Source organism: Protopterus annectens, chromosome 1.part0, assembly GCF_019279795.1.
Source record: "Protopterus annectens isolate FY-2018-M chromosome 1.part0, PAN1.0, whole genome shotgun sequence".
Taxonomy (NCBI): Eukaryota; Metazoa; Chordata; order Ceratodontiformes; family Protopteridae; genus Protopterus; species Protopterus annectens.
This window is the reverse complement of record NC_056725.1, coordinates 1,033,879,728-1,033,907,176: the sequence shown is the minus strand read 5'-3', so window position 1 is coordinate 1,033,907,176 and position 27,449 is coordinate 1,033,879,728. Positions and strand designations below refer to the sequence as shown.

Genomic DNA, 27,449 nt, shown 5'->3' with positions numbered 1-27,449 from the left:
TTAGGGCGTGGCTCTATTACTGAACCTTTATCTGAATATTTGACTTACTATCTGAAACCACTACTACCCTTGATACAAGCCAGAATCCAGGACACTACTCAGTTTTTGGATATTATTTGTGACATGCAATTGGAGCCCCACTGGCTGCTATGTACCTTGGATGTAACCTCTCTATGCATAAATATCCGACATTGGGCAGGTTTGCAGGCTTTGGACTTTTGGTTGGGAAGATCTGGTTTTTACCAACCAGGCTTTAATACTTTTTTAGTGTGCTTGGCTGAATACCTTCTTACCAGTAACATATTCTACTTCCAGGACCAATGCTTTTGGCAGGTCAAAGGTACAGCAATGGGTGCCTCTTTCGCACCCATTTATACAGACTTTTTTATGGCCAATATTGAGGAGGTTATGATCTGTGACTCTAGTCATAATATATATATGGATGAATTCGATATCTGGATGATTGTTGGTTGGTGTGGAAGTCAGATGAAATCTATCTTCAGGAATTTATTGCCTATCTCAATGACAATGTATGGGGAATTGAGTTTAAAGTAAATTTCCATAAATCTAGGATTGTTTTTCTTGATGTTGAGGTTAGCAGGAATCCTGATGACACTCTAGCCACCCGGGTGTATAGGAAATTTCCTGAATACAATTCACTTTTACATGCTACTAGCTTCCACCCCCGACATATCATTCAGAATATCCCCAAGTCACAATTCCTCAGAGCCAAAAGGATTTGTTCAAGCCAACAAACTTTTGAGACTACTAGAGATGATTTAATATGTAGGTTTCGTGAGAGTGGTTACCCCTCTGGTACTGTCAGCACTGCTTGTCATTGGGCTTCCAACCAGAACAGAACTGACTTGTTACGATAGAAGGACAAACATAAAGATCCATCTAACTCCCTGGTTCATCTGGTGACCACTTATGGACGCAACACACGTGGGTTTATGAACATTATTAATAGACACTAGAATATTTTGATGGCAGAGGAGAGATTACACTCTTTTGAGGGACAGATGCTCTTTTTCTTTTAGAAGAGGTTGGACATTGGGTTCCCTGTTTAGCCACTATAAGAGGGTGGGTCCCAGCTCCATTGTTTCTACTCAACATACACTGAGAGGTGGCCCAGTGCTGGGTTGTATACCATGTGGCCACTGTACTTATTGTAACAAAGTTCAACATATGAGGGAATTCAGTAGTCGCGATACGTCTGAAGTCGCGATACGTCTGAAGTTTTCAATATCAACTTCTGGGCTAATTGTAGTACAGAGTGGGTCATCTACCTAGTCACTTGTTCATGCTCCTCATTCTATGTGGGACAGACCTCTAGGCCTTTGCGCCTTAGGATCGGGGAGCATCTTAGTGACATTAGAAATAAGCGTCCCAATAATGCCTTGTTTAAACATGTTTGTAAACACAATTCTGCTTCTTTTTATTTTACTGTCATTGACTGCATTGTAGGTAAATGTAGGGATAAATCAGGTTGGCATGATTTACTTAATTTCAAGGAATGCAAATGGATCATTGAATTAGGGGCTTTATTCCCACCTGGTCTTAATGACCAATTTTAATTTACCAATGAACTGCCTTTATGTCATTATATATAAATACACTTATCTGAATGGATATTATGTGCTTTGTTAAATTCACTGAAGAAGGCTGTTACAGCCGAAACCGGTCTGAGATAGGTAGTTGGGCTTACTACCCCCTACCTAGCTATGTGCTTTATATTAAAATACTTTTTGTATTCCACTATTTCTGCTGGCTATCTTTGTTCTTTAATTGCTGAGTCATCCCCAGTGAAAAAGTCGGCCCAGAGCATAAACTACTGGTTGCCACAGTCAATTGCAACAGTGGCCAGAGAAGGCTTTGGGGTTAACAGGGACCAGTCTGAATACCTGGAAGCTGACCAGAGAGAAGGCACAATGGTTCAGTAAATTACTCTGGGCTCTAGCACCTCAAGAAGAAGAGGAAGAAGAAAAACAGCATGTGTGAAGACTACAAAACAGATGTGGCCAAGCCAGGTATGGAAATAATGTACATAAGGAAGCCTGGTGGTGGAATGTAGAAGTCCAGGAAGCCATCAAAAGAAAGAAAGGAGGAGTGCAGGGGGGTGGTAGATAGGAAAGACAGACCAGGCTAGGAAACAGTACTGGTTGGCTAACAAAGAAGTTAAAAAAGGAGTTTCAGTAGAAAAAAAACAAGGCTTCAGAGGCCCTCTTCCAGCTTTTAGAAATGTAGCCAGTAAATGGCACAAAGAAACTATATCAGGCTGCAAGACAGAATATAAAGAAGACAGACATCCTGCATAATGGATGCCAATGACAACCTACTCACCAGTCCACAGGATACCAAATGCAGATGGGAAGGAGTACTTCCAGCAGCTTCTGAAAGAAGAAAACCCCACAGAAGCTGTACTGCCCCAGAAACAGCCTACAATGAGAGAAGAGGAGGAGCCCACTGTGAAGGTTGACAGCCTATCCAGATAGAATTGTGCAGATAATTCTACCATTTGTAAATATGAATGTTGAACTACAGACTTGTTTTCTTAATTGAAAGAAAATACTGTGAAATGTTGCAATGCAAGCTTGTTCTCTTAAATGAAAGAATATGCTGTAAAATGTTAAACATCAAAAAAATGTAACAACATTGCCCTCTGCTGTAAAGAAAGCTAAGTCAAGCCTTTCTTGTCTGTCCTTTGAAGTTGAAATTATTTCATGCCTGTCCCTTTGAAGTCAGAATTTGGAGTCAATGAGTCTGGAGTAAAGCATCCTGCCCATTGTTTTAACTTAAGGAATAATTACTAGAGTTTACATGTGGAATGTCTTTTATTGATGTAGTTTCCTGCAGGTGCAAGATAACAAGAATGTAGTATCTGTCAGCCTGGGAACCCCAGGAAAGTGTGAAATGATGTAATGTTAATCAGGACTGAAAATAGCAATTTAAACAGAGAGAATCAGAAGACATTAAGCATTTTTGTCTTGACCATCCAACTCACAGCACTGCCTGTTGTCTTATGCAGGTTATCTTAGACTTGTGTTTTCTTTTAGAAATAGCTAGGAACTAGAAAGATTAGACTAAGTGTTTTTCTGTGGTGTCAGAACTTTACTACTGTGTTATTTTTAGTATTTCTCTGTGATCTCTGAACTCTTGACTAGCACTGTGTAGTAAGAAGTATTATCTTGTGTTTTTATTATTTGTTGTTAAATATTTTAAAACCTTTCAAGATTGGCTGTTTTGTGTAGAGATAATTTAAGCTCTAGAGTACATTGCATATTTATAGGTTACTGTCCAAGTCACTCTAAATAAGTCTTGACTGTTTAGTCACAACTACCAATTGGATAATATTGCACAGTAATAATTGGACACCCTTTTAAGGGCCTTTGAGTAGCTGATGAGAATTAATGAGTGGTGGCAAGTCGAACTACTGTATAGTCTGTGAGAAATGGGCACCGCTGGAGAAACTGTGCCAGCCTTCCTCAGGAGTGTCTTTGTGGTTGTACAAAGTCTTCTCAAAGTGTGTGTGTGTGTGTGTGTGTGTGTGTGTGTGTGTGTGTGTGTGTGTGTGTGTGTGTGTGTGTGTCAGCTACTTGGACAGGGACACAAAGCACTGGTTGGACAGAGAGGGTGCTAAAGGTTTTAGCTTGCCCACTAAGCTGAGATCTGGACCCTATAGCTGTGCCAGTGGGGAGACGTATTGGGGAATGGTGAGCAAGGGAGCAACCAGCCCCAGACTGACTGTGATCTGTGTGTGCTCTTAAAGGAAATTGCACTTTACTGTGTGTATTGTTATCCTTTCCTCATATATGAGACACCCTCTCTGGTGTTAGTGGTGAGGATTGAGGCTCCTTGATTGCTGTACCAGGGCACGGGAGTCACACCCACCATAGAAGTAAGAACATCAGTAAGGAAAATGAAGTCAGGGAAAGCAGCAGGCTTAGATGAGGTCACAGCAGATAATGATAAAAATGCTATGTGAGATAGGGGAGAAATGGCTTCTGAGGATATTATTAGCAGAATAGAGAGAAAGGTATATCCCAGATTATTGGAAAATAGACATACTAATGCCAGAGTTCAAGAACAAAGGGGACAGTCATAACTGTGGGCAGCAGAGAACTATCAAACTCCTGCCGCATTGCATAAAGTTCCAGAGAGGGTGGTTGTTGCATGAATATGCAGAGTGGTAGAAAGTAAGATTGAAGACCAGCAGTTCGGATTCAGATCAGGATGCATAACAACTGATCTGATGTTTGCAGTGAGACAGATACCTGAAGCTAGAGATGAGAAAAGTTCAACAGGACATTCCTATACTTGGGGAAAGCATATGACCTTGTCTCAAGAGAGTTGATTTGGGCAGTCCTGGTGTGGTTCGAAGTCCCAGAAACATTGGTAGAATTAGTGCAAGCTATGTACAAGGACCCAATGACTCCAGTACAAACAGTATTCAGTCTTTCAAAGTGGTTCCCAGTGGGAGTGGGTGTACAGCAAGGTTCTGCTCTGAGCCCACTGATGCGGTTCCTCTTCTGGACTACATTAGCAAACAGGTCATCTGGGACATGTAGATGATATGATATTACAAGCAAACTGAGCAAAAGCTTCAACAAAGGATAGGGGAATGGAATGCAAAAGTAAAGGCACACAGGAAGAAACTGAGTTACAGATAAGACCGTTGTAATGGCAGCAAATGGTGAAGTTCAGAAGCTGTAAATTGAGATAGAAGAAAAATAGTGGAACAGGTTAACAACTCTGTGTCTAGGAGGGATGGCTGAGGAGAAGAGAATTCTGAATGAGGAGGTCAAAACTAGAATCAGAGGGGATGCAGCCAACTGGGACAGAGTGTCAGGTATGACAGAAGAATGTCAAAAAGGCTGAAAAGTAAGGTGTACAAAACAGTGGTGCGACCAGTACTAATGTATGGCATTGAGGTTGTCAGAGCAGTTGAGGAAGCTAGAGCTGAGGAGATGAAGTGCCTATAACAGGTGGCGAGAGGCACACTGGCTTCTCCTCGTATATATATCCCACAACGTAGCTGTAGTTGCAGAAAAGGTCAAAGAGAATGGATTATTGTGGTTCGGGCAGGTGCAGAAAGACGGTCTAGTGAAGAACATTTGGGACAGACAGGAAGAAGGCAGAAGGAAACAAGGGCATCCAGCAAAAAGGTGGCTGGATTGTGAGAGAGAACACCTGCCACAGTTAGGCACGAATGTCGAAGGCAAGAGAGTGGCATTGAAGTTAAAGATGGCAACACTTAACAACACACCCATATTCCATTTGGAAAATGGGGAAAAAAGAGAGTTGATTATGACTTCAGTATTCCGAGTGTCCATCCCCCTTATTTTACATATCACAATTTGCATTACTGCATGGATATTGTGAAGTATTAGTAGTTTGCCAGTGTATAGTTATGGTGTGCTCAGAGTATTACCACTATTTGTGACACCTGGAAGTGTGTGATGCAAGTACCATTTGTGTGCAGTGATGCTGGCGGAGCTTTTGCACGTGGATTACTACTATCCTCAGTGTGTCATTCCTTTTGGACTAGTACTAATGTTGCAATATCTGTTATTTATTTATTGTGGATTAATGCTAGATATGTACAATGCATCATGCCTCTGATTTTTTTTTAAAAAAGGGGGTGTAGCAAAGTGTGACTGCAAGTACAAATGTTATTGTTACAGATGTTTTTAAGGCATATAGCTGATTTCTTATTCAGTTTCACTTCACTTGAAATGGTTGTTGAAGCTCTTCATGTCTGTGAAAGATGAGCACGTTTTATTAGATCATGTAGTCCCGCTGTGTGAAAACGTGGTTAAAATCCTAATTCCTTTTAAACTTGTTTGAAGTTATGAAGATTAATATTTTTGTGAAGAGTATGGTTATCAGATCGGACTGCACTAAATGGATTCATCACTGCCTGATGTAACTTCTCTCTCTTTAGGCATAGATAGCTGTATTAATCCTGACTGCAGCATAATCCAGGTAGACTTGTGTATTAGGTTCTACTTATTAAAAAATACATGAGTAAATTGCACAGATTCGTAAAAAAATAGTACTTCATGCGATCTTCACATAGCTTTGTTTCTGCTTTCAGTTATATGGGTGACTTTCTCTTGGAGCAGTGCCAACTTTTATATTACTTCTCTGAATTTTCTTTCCATTTGTAGATGAAAGGATGTATAAAAGTTCTGAAAGACCAACCTCCAGAAACCGTGGAAGGCCTTCTGAATGCACTAAAGTAAGGGTTCCCCTGGTTTTAACACCTGAGCTGCTGTTAAACAGTGATGTTCATTATTTGGTTGTTGTGAGACACGTTCCTTTTTTTTCTCACACTTGAGTGTCTTGTGAATTGTTTTTAATGCCAGCATTTTCTCATTGTACGATGTGTGTAAAAAAAATGGCAGCATGTTCTTATATTGTGTTAGGAAGGGAAAAAAGTGAAATGGAGCACTAGTGTATCTAGAGAAGACCAGTGTATCATAACTGTCTTATGTTAACTCGTTCTTAGCAGACTACCAGTTTTATCCTTTTTGGCATGTCTTTTGAGTGTTTTGATTATTTATGCCTTTAAATCTGTTAAATCATTTAACAGGCTTTTCTATTCCATCATCCTTTGAAGAAGCATTTTTTTTCTAATCTCTGTAAAACCTTTCCTCCCCCAAGGTTTCTGGTATGCCATTGTGTTCTGAATTTCTGCCCCCCCATTCTTCATATTTGCTTCATGTGGGCATATGTTTATTTATGTTGTTACCACCCTCGTGTTAACTCCCAATAAAAGGCTTCTGCTAACCCAAAAGCTTGACTAATTATAGGTTCATAGGTAGGTACTAGGCTATTGGCCCTAGGGCCTATATAAGCCTAGCCAAAGGTACCCTGGCTTTCGCCACCCAAGAAAATTATTTTCCTGTGCCACTGTCGAGCAGAGCCACAGAAGTGATCCCCAGGGTGAATTTCCTATCTCCCATCCAATCATCAAGATTTTTCTTGAACAGTGCTAATGAGGAGCTTTGTTTGATATAGATAGGTAGTTTGTTCCAGAGTATGGGGAGTCTCTGGGACAGGAATCTATCCCTCCAGCATGTTCTGTTTATTGTGGTGACGAGGTTTAGGTCCCTAGAGCGTGTAGCTCGTAGGGATTGGGATTTCTTTAAGTGGAGCATGTCTAAAAGCTCTGGGTTTGACATAGCTTTGTGTGTTAGGCAGAGATCACCTCTGAGTAGGCGATATGCAACGGAGTAAAGCTGCAGTTTTTTGAGACTGTCTGCATAAGGCATCTCTTTGAGGGTGGTAATCCTCTTTGTGAGGTATTTCTGTGGCCTTTCCAGTTGTTGTAGATGTCTTGTGAGGTACATACCAAAAGGGGCATTGTACTCTATAATGGGTCTAATGAGTGACGAGTAGAGGGGAACAATGACCTCTTTTTTCCTGGATGAGAAACCGTTTGTGATGAGGTGTGCCACATGGAAGGATTTCCTGACTACTGTGGCGATGTGATTATCAAAGGAGAGACTACTGTCCACCTGTGTCCCAAGGTCTCTTATCATACTTTCGGTGTTAAGTAGACTACCACCTATGTGGTAGTTCATGGGTACTGAGTTTTTACCAAAAGGAATGACAATGCACTTTTTGGCATTGAGCTTGAGGCCATAGCTTTGACACCAGGCATCTGTCTCAGCAAGGCCCTTTTGTAGGATGTCCACATCTTTTGGAGTTTTGATTATGGCTCCTAGTTTGCAGTCATCTGCGAACCGTTAATAAAGACCTTCTGTGTTGGCCTGTACTTCAGAAAAGTAGATACCAAACAGGAGAGGACCCAGGACTGAACCCTGTGGTACTCCACTTGTCACTGGTCTGAAGCTGGATTTGGAGTCTGCTACTTTCACAGTGTGGGTTCTGTCAGTGAGCCAGTTGGCAACCCATCTTGTGACATGGGGATTTATACCTAGTTTAGTGAGTTTATCTATAATTCCAGAGTGGGGGGGTGGTGTCAAAAGCCTTGGCGAGATCTAGATAGGCTGTGTGAACCACCTTTCCCTCATCTACTGCTTTGGTGACTGCTTCAAAGAAGTCCATCAGGTTTAGGAGACATGATCTGCCTTTTACAAACCCGAACTGGGTGGGGTCCTGAGTTTGGAGATTACCAATGTCATTGTTTATAAGTTCCATGATGATACGCTCCATAGCCTTGCAGACCAGGCTCGTTAGGCTAATGGGGCGGTAGTTTCCGGGGTCTGTGGTGGCTCCCCCTTTGTGGAGTGGAATAACTGTCGCTGTGCGCCATTCAGTGGGCACATAGCCTGAGGTGAGGCTATGATTGAACATGGTACTTAGGTATGGTACCAGTTCGTTCTGTAGTTCATGTAGAACACAGCCTGGGATGTCGTCAGGTCCCATGGATGCTGTGTTCTTGGCTTTGGATAGTGTGTTTTTTACCTGTGCAGCCGTGATTTATAGAGATGGGCCCTTTAGGGGATGACAGAGGGGTAAAGTTAGCACTGAACCCATCTGCCAGGATGTTGGCAATATCCGTTGGTTCTGTATATTTAGTGCCATTGTGCTGTAACTCAGAGCAGATCTGAGTGTTGCCATTGAGATTCTTGACATAGCTATAGAATGCTTTGTGGTTGTCTTTAGAGTCAGTGGCGATTTTGTTTTCATAACTAGCTTTGGAGGATTTTATGAGGGATCTCAGCTTCTTACTGAAGCTGACCAGGGAGTTTCTCCAATCATGGGATTTTACTCTTTTTTGCAACAGTTTCTTTCTTCTGTTGTAGAGTTTGTTTATGGCAGGGGACCACCAGATTGGCTTCCTTTTTTTGGAGGATAGCATCTTGGTTCTGTTAGGGATTGCACGATCCATGCACTCATGTAAGTGCTTATAAAGTGCATTTGTGTAGGATTCAGCAGTCATACCTCTATTGTCCATCAGCGTGGGTGTTGTGAAGTCTGCCACTTCTGTCTTACGAAACGTGAAGTTGGCTTTGGAGAAATTTTTTACTGTGGTTTCCCTAATGGGGGGTGGGGGAGGGATGTGGATGTCTAGGGTGATTAGCTTATGGTCGGATCTGACCAACGAGGAATTGACCTCTGGTGTGGAGCACCGGTTGCCCATGTTGGTAATAACCAGGTCTAGGATATTGCTGCCCCTGGTGGGGGTGTGGATAAGTTGATCCATGGCATTGGAATTTATGAATTCCAGAAAACGTTGAGCACAAGAGTTGGTACATGAGTAGTTTTCCCAGTTAATGGTAGGGTAGTTGAAATCGCCCATTATTAGGGTGTTAGGTTGTACCCTAATATTTTCCAGTGTATTAAGAAATGAGGAGTGGGAATCCTGGGGCATGGTGGGGGATCTGTAGCAAGCTACAATTTGGATTGCGATCTTGCCCAGAGTTAGTTTCACTTGGATAATCTCGGATGCATTATGCTGAGCAGCTAGCCTGGAGGTGTGGATATCCTTAATGAATATGGACACGCCTCTGCCTTTAGTGTTTCGGTCCAGGTTAGGTGGCCGAAAGGTGTGGTATGAATTATAGCCTGGTAATGCAGGAGTACTCTCTGGAGCCTTGAACCAGGTCTCTGTCACTGCACAGATGTCGATGTTCTCCATTTTAAGGAGTGCCTCGAGAGAGTGCATTTTGAGGTTTAGACTTCTAGCATTGAGTATCAGTACCCTCAGATTCTTCTTGCCTGTACTTGTTAGGGTGGTGAATTTGTCATTTGAACCTTGCCTAAAAAAGGCACTATAGGGCTGGCTAGAGCCTTAGCCAGTATCCGGAATCCCAGGGGCGACAGGTGCAGGCCATCTCTGGCAAAGGATCGTGGCTTGTCGATCATGTCATCCCAGGCAGACAGATACTGGATCCCCTTAGAATGACACCAGAAGCTTAGCCAATTGTTGAAGTCAATTATTTTGTCCTTGTACTGTGGTATAATTCTGGGTAATGGCAAGATGCTACTCATGGCTAGGGTCATACCTGCCTGGGCTACAAGATCAGACAGCTCCTCCATGTCCCCTTTCATGTAGTCCATGGAGGTACGTCTCAGGTCATTCACACCAACATGGACAATGACCATATTTGTAGTTGTTGTGGAGTGACCTGAGTGCATGCGTTATGTGACGGATCCTGGCACCCGACAGGCAGCTGACAGTAACTTTCTCCTTGTTTAGCCTGGTGAGTGGAACATCAGTGTGCCTGACTATAGAGTCACCTATGACTAGAGTGTTGGGTACATTGTTATGCCTTATGGGCTGTGGTTGAGTGGCACACTGAGTTTGTGGGCTGTGTGTCATTTGGGTTGTGTTGGGGGGGTGGAGGTTGCTTGTGTTTCTGCTTTGGAGGTCCCTGTTGCTTAGGCAGGTTTTTACTGAGAGCCTCCGTGAATGTAGGTGTGTGTTTTGTGTTTCTATGTGTGTGTTTTGGTGGTGTAGGTTTTGAGGGACTATGTGCCGAGTGTGGTGTGGTGCAAGTGTTTACCTTCTCCTCTTGACTCTCTAGTCCAGTCTTGGGTGAAGAGAGCTTTGCTTCCAGTTTGGCTATATAAGTGCATCTCTCACAGGTTGTAGTGTTGGGTGGTAGGAGGAGAGGGTTGTCTGTGTACATGAGGCAATTACTGCATTGCCTCAAGATGCCCAAATTCATCAGGTAGACAGGAGAAAACACTGGGGGCTGACCCTTAGACATGCCTGGATAGGTGCTTATTTGTTAAGTACTAGAAACTGTTTTCCTCTAGACAGTGAGGAAAGTTGAGTGCTGTAGGAATTTGTAACTTATTTAGTGCTTACAATAAGTTCTGAACAAGTGCTGAAACAAAAAACTGGCTAGTTCTAAGAAACAAAATTAAGCTAGAAGGCTTCCCTCCAACACAGAAAGGCTTGGGCCCTAGAAGCCTACAAATAGTCCTGGACACAGCAAATCTATATCCAGGCTAGACTACCCACAGGAAAGGCAAGGAAACAAGCTTAGAAAAAGGTTTAGTGGAAAGAGAGAAAGGAGTAGCAGAAACTAAGCTGATTGGCCTTCTCAGAAGAACCTATATTGGTCTAGTAAAGGTTTTATATCATGTCTGTGTTCCACTGTCTGTGTGCACTTGTCTTAGCATATACATTTTAAGGACACATCTACTTTGGCGTTTTTATTTAGTAGTTTCTGTTTTGTTTCATAGTTGCATATACACCTGATCTTACAGTAATTACTTTCTAAATTTCTCTAGAATAGATGGATAAGAATGCTTTTTATGCACCAAAAAGCACCAGTATGTCTTAGCACATTGTCACTATTTTCCTGAAATACATCCACATTATTTTGTTTTTTGATTTCATCCAGAGAAAGCTACTTGGCACTATCCAGTTGTTGTCAGTCCTTGTGGGTTCTCCAACTTTCTTGTAACTGCATTTAACCTATTACCCAACTGCCTATGCAGGTTATGCCATTTCTGTATCAGCCTCTTAGGTTATCCAGCGATTTTGGAAACTTTATTGATATTTATACATCATTTATATTTCCCTTCCAGATTTATTTGGTACTAGTTTTTGTGTGAATTCTTCTACCACTGATTCTTTAATACATGTGTCAATCACTTGTAGTGTAAATTAGTAGATATCCCTTTACTTGATGCAGTAGAGTATAGAACTGACTGATGTTCTTCGTGTTTTACTGTTGCAGTCATCACCTCTGGGTTATCCCTGCTGTGGTAGCCCTCGGCTGGCCCGAATACCAGAGTCAGTGTTTTTGTGTGCTGGCTGCCTTCGCCTGTAGTCTGATGTCAGGTCGTCAGTGCTATAAAGCAAGGCAGCCGACGTCATTACATCATTCTTTCTTGCCGTTTAGCCCGTATAAGAAGCATTTCACATGAGTGCTGGTTGGTCGCTACCAGAAGTTGAATTTCAGCAGAAAACGTCTAAAGCTAAGTACCCCGTTGGGGACCCTTTTTTCTTGCTCTAACCGATGTTCGAAAAAGTTAATTGTCTCGCCTGTGGAAAGCAGATTCCACACCGAGACTTTCATTCTTACTGCATCACTTGTTTAGGCCCAGATCACAACGTCCCTCATTGCCGGTTCTGTGCTCTCTTTAATGCGAGAACCATTTGCGGTAGAGCTCTTTTTGTAGACGGTTATTTTCGTGTTCCGTCTTTGAATTCCGATATGGCGTCCATCAGCCAACAATCTGTCAACATTCCTAAAAAATGTAGAGATAAAGAGAGACAGGCAACACAAGGCTAAGCCTTCCGACGACGCTACCGCTAAGCAAGTCGTCAGTTCTCCGGAATTCACTGAGGCGCTTTAGCAGCCCCTGATACCCGACTAGCCTGCTGCGCAGGCCTCTGTCGAGACCCTTTCGGAGTCCGGTATGCCGCAGAAATCCACTTCGTCTTCCGAGCCTTTGGCTGTCTCTGCCTCGGTTGGGTCTGGAGCCGTGATGCAGGCACAGGCTTCTGAGGAGGCCTTTCGCACTACCGATTCTAGACAAAACCCGGCGTCTTTGCATCTGACTACCGCTTCTCTGAGACCGATGGGTTCTCTCAGGCCTAGAAGCCAGGCCACTCCTAGGAAATCTCCTTCTAGCCACCATCTTGGTACTGCTTCCCCACCCCAAGCTCAAATGCTTAAAATGGCAGAGGATCTCATTTCCCTTATCCGAGGTACTCAGACCCCCAATCCAAAAAGGAAAAGGCATCCTTCTCCAGAAATTATGACAGACCAAGAGTCTGAGGAATCTGATTATTCTGTTTTTGAAGAGGAACAACGTTCCTTAACTGTTTATGAGGATTCAGATGCAGACGAATCCATCCGTTCTGCCTCCCCTCCAGAGAACCTCTCCTTTGGGGAAACCCTTCACTCCCTCAGGGTACATTTTCAGTGGGAATCTCAAGATTTCCCTCAATCAAAGAAATCGCTTAGAGAGTTTCTGGACCTGCCCCAGCACAGAGCCCTGGCCATCCCACCTATTTTGGAAGTGGTGGATGATGTTTTCCATGAATCCAGCTTAGCCCCGATGCCCTGCCTCCTGCTCCAGTTAACCCTGACAGGTACTTCAGATTACCAGATTCTCACAAGTACCTGTACAGGAATCCTGCTGCAGACCCTGAGGTCATTACACAGGGACCCAAAGGAGCTAAGACTAGTTCTGCCAAGAATCCTCTTTCTTCTGACAAAGATTCCAGAGCTCTGGACAGATGGGGTAAGAAAGTATACACCTCTGCAAATTTAGCTATCAGAGCACTCAATTGTCAGTTCCATATGTTAAAATCTCAACAACACACTTTGGAACAATTAAAACAGAAGATTGCTACCTCTCCTGACGATGCCAACTCAAAAGAGCTGGCAGAATTACTACACTCTGCTTGTCAAGTGGCCAAACACTCATTACAATGTAGATATGACACCATTGAAGCCTCTAGCAGGGCAGCATTGGCAGGATCTGTTATTAGAAGACATGCATTGCTGATGGAACAACCTCTCCCTGATCATGTAAAGTCTAAACGTATTGATGCACCCCTAGATAAGGAATGGCTGTTTGGGGGGAAAGCAGAAGAGGTGCTTAAAAAGATGGAAGACAAAGCAAAATCTATGCAAACAGTAAAATATTTCTTTCAAGTTCTGCCTCCCAGATTCAGCAGGAACTTTCCCTCTAAGCACTGGGCCTTCCCTGCACCTAGCATCCAGGCCCCTGTCCCAGAGCCAGCAAAGAAGCAAACAATGGACCACTTCCATCTCTAAGGTAGGGAGTTCTAAGCCAAGGTTTTATAGCAAGCATTCACAATGACTCTCCCTTCCCCCTCTGCCCTCCTTTCACTCATCTAAAACTAGGAGGAAGGCTCACCCTCTTCAAGGACAATTGGGTCTCTATAACCAAGGACCATTGGGTATTAAAAATCATTTCTCAGGGATACATATTCTCCTTCAGCGAACTCCCTATTCCGAGGGTACCCAGACCTCCCCCCAAACCAGTTGGCAGAGGCATCGAAACAGGTCCAAACTCTAATATCACAGGGGGCAGTAGAACCTGTCCCTCCAGATCAAACAGGAAAAGTTTTTTACTCCAGACTGTTCGAGAGGACACTTGGCACCCCATCCTGGATCTATCCAAACTGAACAACTTCTTGGTAGTCCCCATATTCAAAATGCTAACCTTGCAGCAGCTCCTGCTTATAGTCACACAAAATGCCTGGCTTGTGACACTAGACCTAAAAGATGCCTACTTCCACATCCCCATCAGGGAATCGTGCAGAAAATTCCTGCGTTTCAGAGCAGGCTATCAACACTTTCAGTTCTCTGCACTGCCCTTTGGCTTATCTACTGCTCCCAGAGTATTCACCAAATGCTTGGCCCCGGCGATAGCATTCTGCAGACAGATAAATATACAGATTTACCCTTACCTGGGTGACTGCCTCATTCAGGCAGATTGCAAAGAAAAGTTGCTCCAGGACCTTCTCTTTGTCAAATCACTCCTAACTTCCCTAGGTTCACCATCAACGAGAAAAAATCAAAACAAAACCCCACCAGAAAAATTGATGTCCTCCTATTCTGATGTTGCAGTATTCATAAAAGTAGGGAGTAGCTGGCTGCAGCGCCACCGTCCAGCCAGTATACCAAAGTCTTTGTCTTGGAGGGTACGTGTGACGTAGGCTATGAGGGCCATAAACTGGCGTTAGGTATAAAGGTGATGTCTGCATGTACCCTCCTCAGAATTTTTCTGCCGCAGTGATCATCGGACGCCCGTTCGCCAGTTTTACCTTACTTCACATTTTATCAGACGACTACAGTTGCAAGTATCGAGACCAGACGACCGTTTGGACCATTCAGATAAGTGCCCACTGGGTTTTTTCTTACTTGTTTTGCTTGCTGTTTTAGACTTACATGTCAGCTAGGAAAGGGAAGTGTGCTTGTGGGAGACAGATTCCTCACAAGGACATGCACGATAAGGGTGTTTTCTGTCTAGGCGAGGCACACGACCATACATCTTGTTCTATCTGTAAGTCGTACATCCCCAAAACACTTCATAGCCAACTAGCGGCTTTACATCTTTACCTCGAGAATCAGAGACACAGATGTTTGGCATTAGGCATGGAGCGAGGAGTAGGCCCATCTGATGAGCCGCCTTGTTAGAAGGCGAAGAAACTTAATCCCAAATCCCAGGCTGCACCCCAGGCATCCGAACCGGCACTAGAGGCGATAGCAGACCCGGAGTCCTTTCAGACGACGGTCTCCCAAGCAGGCCAGGGAACCACAGTGGAAGCCAGGGTGTGGGATACCAAAGGTACGTCCGGTGAGGTATTTCAGCCATCGGAGTCTGATAGTAGAGGGGAACCATTGCTCATCTTCTCAGAAGCCCCCTGCTCTTCCTTCTCTTGCTAGGCCGTCTGCTTTTCCCTTGTCTACCACACCCTTGAAAAGGAAACACAAGTCCAAACACGTTGAATCCCCTCAGTTGTCAGGCTGGGAATCCTTTTCCCAAAGCCTCTTTAAGGCCTTTCAGGCCTTACAATCCCAACAACTCCCACCTACTCACTCCTCAACCAACCCATGTGTCCGAGGAGGAATATTTATCCTCTGAGGAATCCTTCTCTTATGAGACTCAAATTGAATCCCCTAGCTGACATGTAATCCTCAAAAGCTAGTTACGAAAATAAAATTGTCAAAGATTCCAAAGACAACCACAAGGCATTCTATAGTTATGTCAAGAATATAAATGGCAATGCTCAAATCTGCTCTGAGTTACAACAGAATGGCATTAAATATACTGATCCCAAGGATATTGCCAACATCCTGGCAGATCGATTCAGTGCCAACTTCACCCCACTCTTACCCACTAAACGGCCCATCTCAATACCAAAAGATTGCCAAATTCCGATAATCATGACCACACAGGCAGAAACCGCACTCTCCAAAGCTAAGAATACAGCATCCATGGGACCAGATGACATCCCAGGCTGTGTGCTACATGAACTACAAAATGAACTGGCACCTTACATAAGTGTCATGTTTAATCATAGCCTCACTTCAGGCTTTGTGCCCACTGAGTGGCGCACAGCTACAGTTATCCCGCTCCACAAGGGAGGATCCACCTTGGATCCCGGGAACTACCGTCCCATCAGTCTGACAAGCCTGATTTGCAAGGGCAAGGAACGCATTTTCATGGAACTTATAAACAAAGACATTGGCAACCTTCAAACACTGGACCCCACCCAGTTTGGGTTTGTGAAGGGCCGATCTTGCCTCCTGAATCTGATTGACTTCTTCAAATCAGTCTCCAGAGCTGTGGACAAGGGTAAGGCAGTCCACACAGCCTATCTGGACCTCGCCAAGGCCTTTGACACCATCCCCCACTCTGGAATCATAGATAAACTTACTAAGCTGGGCATAAATCCCTACGTCACTCGATGGATTGCTAACTGGCTTACTGACAGAACCCAGACAGTAAAAGTAGCCAACTCCAAATCCAGCTCCAGACAAGTGACAAGTGGAGTACCTCAGGGTTCAGTCCTGGGACCACTCTTGTTTGGCATCTACTTCTCTGAAGTACAGGCCAACACTAAGGGACTCTGGCTAACAAAGTTTGCAGATGACTGCAAACTGGGAGCCATTATTGAATCCCCAAATGATGTGGATATTCTACAAAAGGGCCTTACAGAAACAGATGCCTGGTGCCAGAGCCATGGGCTCAAGCTTAATGCCAAGAAATGTATAGTTATCCCCTTTGGAAAAAAACATGTACCCACGAATTACCACATAGGTTGCAGGACACTAAACATCGAAAGTGTGATGAGAGACTTAGGGACACAGGTGTGGTCTCACTTTCGATAACCACAGTGCCACAACAGCCAGGAAATCCTTGTATGTGGCACACCTCATCACTAAGGGCTTTTCATCCAGAAAAAAGGAGGTCATTGTCCCACTGTACTCATCCCTCATTAGACCCATTATAGAGTATAATGCCCAGTTTGGTATGTTCCTCACAAGACATCTGCAACAGCTTGAAAGGCCACAGAAATACCTCACTAAAAGAGTCACAGGCCTAAAGCAGATGCCATATACTGACCGTCTAAAAAAACTCCAGCTATACTCTGTGGCATATCGTCTACTCAGAGGCGATCTCTGCTTAACATACAAGGCCATGTCAGACCCTGATCTGTTAGACATGCTCCACTTAAAGAAATCCCAATCCCTCAGAGTCACACGCTCCAGGGATCTAAACCTTGTCATCACAATGAACAAAACATGCTGGAGGGATAGGTTCGTGACCCAGAGACTCCCCATACTCTGGAATAGACTGCCCATACATATCAAGCAGAGCGCCTCATTGGCCCTCTTCAAAAGGAACCTTGATGATTGGATGGGAGATAAGAAATTCACCCTGGGGATCATGTCAGTCACCCTACTAGACAGGGGCCTGGAGAAGTAAATATTGTGGGAAGAAATATCCAGGGAATTGTTATGGCTAGGCTTGCATAGGCCCTAGGGCCGATAGCCTAGTACCAACCTATGAACCTAAGGAGTTCATTATTCCAGATGAAGAGGACTGTATTTCTCCAGACTCCCCAGGGGAAGAATTTAGTTTTGGGGATACTGTCTCCCTCATGAGGAAACACTTCAAGTGGCATGCCTCTGAGGTCTCAGATTCAAAGAAAAGATACTTTGACCTTCTGCAAATGGAGAAGCCCGCTCCCTCAGCTGTGCCCCATTTACTACCTGCATTTCAAGATCCATTCTTAGCTGCTTCACAGTCTCCTGACTCCCAACCTCCAGCAGCTAAACGACCAGACAGATTTTATAGGGTCCCCCAGGACACCCAGTTTCTTAACAAGAACCCTCCTGCTGATCCAGCTGTTATAGCTGTTTCTGCAGACAGTACCTCCAGACAGCTTCCTTCCTCTGCTCTTTATCCAACTGATAAAGACAGTAAATTTATGGACAGGACAGGTAAAAAAGTCTACACATCTTCCACTCTGACCATTATGGCCCTGAACTACCAAACCCACATGGCAAGGTTTGTACTGGATACCATTTCTAAAGCCTCCAGCCTTCTTTCTGAGGTCCAGGATTCCCTCACCAAAGTAGAATTAAACTCTCTCCTCTCCACAGTTCCAAAGTTGCTGCATCTGTATCAGTGCTGAGTCATTACTCCTGGGTACGGCTACAACCCCTCCCCATGGATGTTCAGACCAAACTTCTGGATGCTCCGTTAGACAATAAGGCACTGTTTTGGACAAGCCTCTGTTGAGCTCCTCAAATCCCTCTAAGAGAAGGGAAAAGAGTTGCAAAATCTAAAACATCTTTTGCTGTCCCCCATTCCTATGTATTATAGAAACTACCCTCAAAACACATCCTTTGTACGAAGGGAATCCTTTCCCACAACACAATAATCCAAGGGACGTAGGCAGCAGAGAAAGACTTCTACCCCAAGACTGTCCTCAAGATCTTCTGCCACTCCCTTTCGGAGATAGCCTGTCCATCCTGGGCCCCCTCCACTGTGACTCACCCACACTGCATCCAGAAACTCCCCTGTCCCTCCGTTTCAATCTCTCCCTCCCCTCCTGGCGGATAATTACAAAAGAACGATGGGTCCTCTCCATCAGTCAGAGAGGATATTACATGACTTGGTGGATGCTCCCACCCTTTCAGGCATTCCACAACCACCAAAAAAACAGATTCATCTATTCCCACCCATTCTTTAACAACTCCTAAACCAAGGCACCATAGAAACAGTTCCCGCCCCTCAAAAGAACACCAGGTTCTACTCCAGAATGTTCCTAGCCCCCAGGAAAGAGGGTTCCTGGAGACCTATCCTGGATCTTTCCTTCCTCAATCTTTTCGTTCTCGTACCCACCTTCAAAATGATAACCTTACATATTCTCCTGCCTCTAACCCCCCCCCCCCCAGCCTTTATGGTGGCTCTAGATCTCAAGGATGCCTACCTACACATCCCCATTCATCCAGATTACAGGAAATTCCTCAGATTTTCTATAGGCTCCTGCCATTTTCAATTCTCTGCTTTGTCCTTTGGTCTATCCACAGCCCCCAGAGTGTTCACCAAGTGTCTCTCCCCCTTCATTGCACATTGTAGGACACAGGGTATACAAATATATCCCTACCTAGACGACCTCATCCTGCACCAAGACCACCAACTCCTACTCCTCCATTTGCAGCAGGTGTCACACACCCTCTCTCTTCTGGGATTTACTATAAATGTAGAAAAATTTCGCCTGACTCCTTCTCATGACATGATTTTTCTGGGATGCAGACTAAAGCACAGACTGCATGAAAGCCTTCATACCGGACCAAAGGATTCAGGAACTCGGTCTGTACTTCAACCAGATCCTTTCCCAAACCTTTCTGACAGCATTTCTGAAACAGTTAGGCCACATGGCATCCCTTATACACATACTGCCTTTGGCAAGACTACATATGCGCAAAATTCAGTGGGTACTGAAAAATCTATGGAGCCAACATTCCCAACCCTTGGATGCGCCCCTCCCACTCCTCCCTTGCTTACAGAGGGAGATCCAGTGGTGGATATCTGCAATACAGACCAGCCGAGGGCTCCACCTTTAGATACCAGCTCCACTCCAATGCCTTTACACCGATGCTTCGGACCTAGGATGGGGGGCAGTGTTGCAAACAAATCAACAACACATCTCAGTACAAGGCAAATGGTCCACTCTCAGAGTAAAAGACCACATCAACAACAAGGAAATAAGAGCCTTGCTGTTAGCCCTACTAACATTCCAACCCTCTAGCCTGTCAGGAACCTTAAAGGTAATCACAGACAACATGACAGTTCTGTTGTACATAAACAAACAAGGAGGGACCAGGTCATACCCTCTATGCAGACTGGCCATTCAGATTTGGAATCTAGCAGACTCCCTCAGAGTACACCTGTTGGCCATGTATATCCCCTCTCGACAGAATGTGATGGCAGACGCACTCAGCAGAACCTCATCCCCCTCTCACGAATGGATGCTACAGAGGGAGGTTTTCCTAGACCTGATACACAGGTTGTGTATTTCACAAGCAGACCCATTTGCTTCCCCAGACAACAGGCAGATGCCCAACTTCTGCACAAGGAACCCACACCCACAAGCATGGAAAGTGGACACCTTCTCCTTTTCATGGGGGGGTGATGTTCCTGTATGCCTTCCCCCTTTCACTCTGATCCAGAAAGTCCTCCTGAAAATTCAGAGGGCCAGACCAAAAATCCTACTAGTGACCCCCTTTTGGCCAAGACAGCATTGGTTTCCCCTCCTTTTTTCTTTTTAGCCAACGGCAATCACCACAGGTTACCCTACCGGATAGACCTGCTCACACAGAACAAGGGGTCTCGGCTACACCCACAGGTGAACAATCTAAAACTGACCTTATGGGTGATAGAATCCTGATCCCTTACAGACACCTTTACTCTGAGGACGTACTTAATGTTCTGCAGGGAGGCCAGAAAACCCAGCACTAGGAGAAACTACGTAGCTAAATGGCTCAGCTTCTCCAATTGATGTCATAGGGCAAACAGGACCCCCTCACTACTTCCATACCTAGGGTCCTGTCCTACTTGTGTGAGCTACTCCAAACAGGACTGACATAGTCCTCGATCAAAGTCCACTTGTCTGCCATCTCTGCCTGTCTGCCCATTTCATCTCCCCTGGCATCCAGACTGGAAGTCAAACTCTTTTTAAGAGGAGTCTCCACATCAAACCCCCACGGAAACCCATCCCTCCTCCGTGGGATCTAAACTTTGTTTTAGAAAAGCTAACACTATCTCCTTTTGAACCAACACATTCTGCTTCTCTGAAATTTTGTACATTCAAAACAGTTCTGCTAGTTGCCCTCACATCCGCCAGGAGGGTGTCAGAGATCCAAGCCCTGATCGCCACATCCCCCTGCCTAGTCTTTCACAGGGACAGAGTGGTGCTCAGGACCAACCCCTCCTTCATGCCCAAGGTAGTTAATGAACTATCGTTGAATCAAACCATTAACCTGCCTGTCTTCTACCCCCATCCTCAAAATGCTTCAGAGAGGACTCTTCACTCTCTGCATGTGCACAGACAACTAAGATATTACCTAGACAAAACCAAAGACATCAGGAAATCAGAACAATTATTTGTTTCCTTCCATCCCAGTGCACTGGGGAAAGCTGTATCTAAGCAAACCATTGCCTCATGGATCTGCAAGTCCATCACCTTCTGCTACTCCCAACATGGAAAATCCTTACAAGGCAGTATCAAACCACATTCCACCAGAGCAGCTGCCTCTTCTTCTGCCTTTTTCAAAGGCATTGATTCCCCTTCTGTGTTAGAGGCAGCCACTTGGACCGCAGTGCACACCTTCACCAAACACTACAAGCTGGACATGGCATCCCATGCTAGAGCCAGTTTTGCCAGAACTATCATACAGGGATTCCTGGACCACGGAAACCCTTCCTCCTCCCAGGATCATACTTAAAGCTCTGGTGCTCTCCCTACTGTTATGAATACTGCAACATCAGGATAGAATGACATAGAATAGTTGTGCAAGACCTTACCATAACCATAGATGTACTTCTCTTCCATGTTGCAGTATTCAGTCCCACCCTCCTACCCCCTTTTTCTTGCTTCTGCTGTAGCAGGTATTTTATGAACACCTGTGGCCATCTTCTTCCCCAGTGCTCTACCTACACAGCCTTATTACTGCTCTTGCTCTAGCAGGCATGCAAGTCTAAGGGTGTCAGTTAGGACCCTCCTGAAAAACTTCAGGGGCAGTAGTATATGCAGCAGAAACTATTCTGAGGAGGGTACATGCAGATGTCACCTTTATACCCAATGTCGGTTTATGGCCCTTGTAGCTGACGTCACACTTACCCTCCAAGACAAAGAATTTGGAATACTGGCCGTACGCTGGCGCTGCAGGCAGCTACTCCGTATTGTTATGAATACTGCAACATAGAAGAGAAGGCCATCTATGGTTATGGTAAGGTCTTGCACAACTATTCTTTTTCCTGGGAGCTGTGCTAGACACAGCAACCCAAATGGCCTTCCTATCCCCAGAAAAGCAGAGCTTCCTGCCTCTCTGCTTCTCCCAGCTGGCTTCCAGAAGTCACCTCACTGCGAGAAAGTTCCTGCCAGCCTTGGGATACATGGCATATTGTATCCTTTTCATCCCTGTCGCCAGGCTTCACATGAGAAAACTTCAGTTGTACTTAAAGAACCTATGGTGTCAGCACTCTCAGTCCCTAGAGACCACTCTCCCCCTGATCCCTTGTATAAGGACCACATTTCTCTGCTGGGCAGAGGCCTGTGCCATGAGCAAGGGTCTTCCCTTCGTCCTCTGGCCTTCCAGCCAGACCATCACCACCGACGCCTCAGACATTGCTTGGGGCCTTCACCTAGCAGGCAGGTGTACTCAAGGCCTTTGTAATGTCCAGTAACTTCACTTTCACATCAACCAGAAAGAAATGATGGCAGTGCAAAAGGCTCTGACTTCCTTCCAACCCCATCTCAGACCAGGGGTCCTCCTTATAAAAACAGACAACACCACAGTAATGTGGTACATCGACAAGCAGGGGGGAACCCAATCGTACCCCCTGTGCAGGTTAGCCATGAGTCTCTGGCTTACAGCCAACTCCATGGGGCTACACCTAATTTCACAGAAGGCCTCTGGCTAACGAAGTTCGCAGATGACTGCAAACTAGTAGCCATAGTCAAGTCCCCAAATGATATGAACATCCTACAGAAGGGCCTCTCTGAGACAGATGCCTGGTGTCAGAGCCATGGCCTCAAGCTCAGTGCCAAAAAGTGCAGTGTCATCCCCTTTGGTAAAAACTCTGTAACCATGAGCTGCCACATAGGCAGCAATCTACTTAACACCAAATGCGTGATAAGAGACCTTGGGACCCAGGTGGGCAGTAGTCTCTCCTTTGATAGTCACATCACCACAGTAGTCAGTTAGTCCTTCTACGTGGCACACCTCATCATAAAAGGGCCCTCATCCAGGAAAAAAGAGGTCATCGTTCCCCTCTACTCGACACTCAGACCCATTATAGAGTACAGCGCCCCTTTTGGAATGTACCTCACAAGACATCTGCAGCAGCTGGAAAGGCCACAAAAGTACCTCACAAAGAGAATTACTGGACTCAAACAAATGCCCTACACTGGTCGCCTCAAAAAACTCCAGCTTTACTCCGTAGCATATCGCCTACTCCAAGGTGATCTCTGCCTAACATATAAAGCTGTGTTAAACCCAGAGCTATTGGACATGTTACACCTAAAGAAATCCCAATCCCTCCGAGCTACACACTCTAGGGACCTAAACCTTGTCACCACAATAAACAGGACATGCTGGAGGGATAGATTCCTATCCCAGAGACTTCCCATACTCTGGAACAGGCTACCCATCTATGTCAAGCAAAGTTCTTCATTAGCATTCTTCAAGAAAAATCTTGATGAGTGGATGGGAAATAGGAAATACACCCCGGGGATCACTTCTGTGTCTGCTCGACAGTGGCACAGGAAAATAACTTTCTTGGGTGGCATAAGCCAGGGAACCTTGTTGGCTAGGCTTACGTAGGCCCTTGGGCCGATAGCCTAGTACCTACCTATGAAGCTATGAACTTACCAGGGATCAACAACACACTGGTGGACCACTGAAGCAGAAACTTATTGGACCCCCACGAATGGCAGCTCCACAGAGAAATCTTTTGAAAATCACCCAGGAGTGGGGTCCCCAGAAGTGGACCTCTTTTGCCTCGCACCTCAACCACCAGCTGCACAGGTTCTGTATCAGGGAATAGCACCTTCTAGCATGGAAGGTGGATGCCTTGACCTTCCCCTGGAGCTCCCTCTTTGTGTACGCATACCCTCCTCTGCCCCTTATTTCCAAGGTTCTGATCAGAATAAGAGAGGAGAGACCAAAGGCCATCCTCACTGCTCCAGACTGGCCCAGACAGGATTGGTACCCCTTATTACGCAGTCTGATCTTACAGCCCCCAAAGCTGCTTCTGCTGATGTCAGACCTCTTGACCCAGGAGAGGGGGAAGGTACTGCACCCAGACCTACAGACTCTCAAACTTTCAGCATGGCTTATACACTAAAAGCTACCAAGGAGTCCCTCTTAAGCAAACTGGTCCTGGACATCATCACAGAGGCCAGAAGGCCCAGCACAAGAAAATCATATGCAGGAAAATGGAAAAGATTCTACTCCTGGAAACAATTGAAGAAGGCGGTACCTCCCAACCTTCCATCCCTCTCATCCTGGATTACCTATCAGAGTTGCTCAATAGTGGCCTCTCTTTCTTCTCTATTAAAATCCATGCCTTTGCCATCTCTGCCCGTTATGATTCAGACCCACCCTCTTCTGTCATCCTTTGATTAAGCAATTCCCCAGAGGGGCTTCTAATATCAGGCCTCCCAGAAGGCCTCCAACGCCACCCTGGGACCTGAATTATGTGTTAGAAAAACGAACCTTACCTCCTTTCGAACCTGTCGCTTCAACAGGATTGAAATACTTCTCTTGGAAGGCTGTCTTCCTACTAGCTATCACCTCAGCCAGAAGGGTCTCGGAACTTCAAGCTGTCATGGCTGTCGAGCCCTTCATCATTTTCCAGGTAGACAGAGTCTCCCTGAGGACTAACCCCTCCTTTATGCCTAGGTGGTATCTGATGTGACCCTTAATTGGGCCATACACCTTCCCACCTTCATTCCCAACCCTCAAAACAAGGGGGAAAGAATTCTACACTCACTAGACGTGCACAGACAACTCGGATACTATCTGAACCGTACTAAGCCATTCAGAAAAACAAACCAGCTTCTTGTAAGCTTTGCCCCAGGGGCAGAGGGGGAAGCCCATCTCTAAACAAACCATTTCCAAATGGATTTCACACTGTATCCATTTTTGCTACAGACTTCATTGGAAACCTATCCCTAAGTCTATCCATACCCACTCCACTAGGACAACCTCCACTTCCACTACCTTCCTCAGAGGAGTACCTACCAGGGACATCTTGGAAGTGGCCACCTGGACCTCTGTCCATACCTTTACAAAGCATTACCACCTACTTCTGTTTTGTAAGCCTAGGAAAGGGTTTGCCTCTGCAGTTCTGCTGGGCCTCCTGTCCTATACCTAGGACTCAACCTATCCTTCCACCCTTTTCCTCAGCTTTGGGAATCCTCCCACAGGTGATGACTGCAACAGTGAAACACATAGAATAGAGTATAGTTGTGTACACTTACCATAAATGTACATGTTCGAGTGTATTCACTACTGCAGTCTTGGTTTCCCTCCCTCCATCCCCCATTTAACATCTTCCCCTCGGGGACACAAGCTTCCCAAGGTGACTTTAGCCACCAGGACCACTTCTCTCTTTTCCCTTGTGCTTCTGATGGGTTAGGGCAAACAAAACTGATGTAATGACGTCAGCTGCCTTGCTTTATAGCACTGACGACCTGACGTCAGACTACAGGCGATGGCAGCCGGTGCACAAAAACATTGACTCTGGTATTCAGGCCAACCAAGGGCTACCACAGCAGGGATAACCCACAGGTGATGACTGCAACAGTGAATACACTCGAACAGCTACATTTATGGTAAGTGTACACAACTGAACATTGTGACTATGTTCACTGACTTTTGAGGCACAGAAGTACCATTTTCAGCTCTGTTATAATTTCTGAGCCCATTTTCATTGCAGTTTTGCTGGGTAGTATTGCTTTCAGTATGTATTGGGGGGTGTAAAGCCTTTGTGTTTTGCTTAAGTGTTCTAAAATAGATCATGTCTGATCTCACTGCTGTTCCCCCACTAGTGGTTCTGTGCTTAGTGAGGATCTATAAATGGATGTTTGTGGTGCATCCGTCTGTCTGTCTTACATTCATGCATGGATATACACACACATTTGTAGACTAGTTCTTTTTAAGTTGTATGTGTTTTCTGTTTTGTATGCTCTACCATGTCCAGTGCATCACACAAAGAAGCATGGGCAGTGGTTGCCTTCTCTTTCTCTGTCCATTCCCTCCAATCCCAGTTTACCCAGGGTGATTCATAAAGTAAGGTAGCAAAAATCAAGGATGTTGTCAGTTGCACTGTTTTGGCCCAGAGAACATTTTCTCCCTGTTCAGATGTCCAAGGTGAAGCTTTATGTGCTGCCTTTGCAAAATGGATCTCCTAAATCTGGAGAAGGGGACCTTAATATGCCCCAGCCTAAAGCCGTTGCAGCTCACTGAATGAATGACCTAACACTTAAGTCTTTTAGGCACCACTTCACTGAGGACATGTTGACTACGTTTGAGAAGGCTAAGAAGCCTGTATTGTGGAAATCCTACTGTTGCAGAGGGAAGAGGTTTTCCCCTCTCTGCCACAGAAAGGATAAAGAAAAGTATTGCTCCTCCATGTTATGTCATGGGAAATCTAATTTTTTGCTGTTGGAGCATCCTATTTCATCCTCTCCCCTTTAAATGTCTAACCTTGAAAACTACTGAGCTGATATTGTTAAACCTCATTCATTCCTTACGTACGGGTATCGGTTCCGAGCTCGGAACCATGCTGGCCATTTTCCAAGCTTGCGTCAGCTTCAAACTCTCGAGCTAAACTCTTACCCACAATTCCCCTCTCCCTGTTACCTCAGATTTCGTTTGCCGCGTTGCCATCCGGTCGTGTCAAGCTACTTCTCTTGAGCTAAGTACAGTCAATTGTTTAATTGCTTTACAAATTACTTTTCTGTCAGAAAAGTTAATATTTTATTGTCTCTTGCCCTGTCGCATCTAGCGTTCATAATTTCAGGTTTTCTTGTCTGTCCTTTACTTACCCTTTTTACCGCGAGGTATTTTCTCCTTACCATCATTGATAATCCCTTTCCTTTCTTTTTCATACCTTCGGGTACTCTCTTGTACCATTGTTGGTACTATTCTTTTTGTTAATATGGCAGATAAAAAGGGTAGTCCGGGGTTTAAGCGGTGTTCTGATTGTGGACACACCTACTTCTGATGCACACTGTTTTGTGTGTTTATTGTTTGGGAGCTTCCCATTTATCTGTTGAACCACCTTGTACTATGTGAAAACTTTTCTAATAGAACTTTGTTAGAAAGAAAAAAAATAAGCTGATACTGAAGGGACTTCTAAAATCTCCCTTTTCAGAGGCTATTTCTGGGTCAGAGGTCTCAACCCCTCCTAAAGCCCATAAGAAAATGCTTGTTTCTACTAAGGCTAAATCCTTGCCTTCGTTCCCGGCTGGGGACTCTCAGCAACCAAAATCTAAAAAGGCTAAAATTTCGGCTCCGGAGCTCTCTGTCAGCCCCAGTGTTTTTGGTGCCCAGACATTCGGCACCGAAGCCTTTGGCTCCATTAGTGATTTTGGGTCCATCCTCTCCTGCAGCCTTCTACATATCGGCACCGAGGGGCTCCCCGGTTCAGACCTTTACCTTGACCACGTCGGCTCTAAGATCTTCCTCGGAACCGAGGCCTTTATTACTGACTCCAGGTTTCAG

At 45.0% G+C, this 27,449-nt stretch overlaps 1 protein-coding gene across 1 annotated transcript in view; it reads left to right on the top strand.

The window, feature by feature from the left end:
• Positions 1-27,449, top strand: part of CYRIA (CYFIP related Rac1 interactor A) — a 601,118-nt gene that overhangs the window by 416,983 nt on the left and 156,686 nt on the right. The window contains exon 9 of the mRNA XM_044064853.1: positions 6,171-6,241. Within this exon, the coding sequence (XP_043920788.1) occupies positions 6,171-6,241 (71 nt within the window). The remainder of the gene's footprint in view (positions 1-6,170; positions 6,242-27,449) is intronic.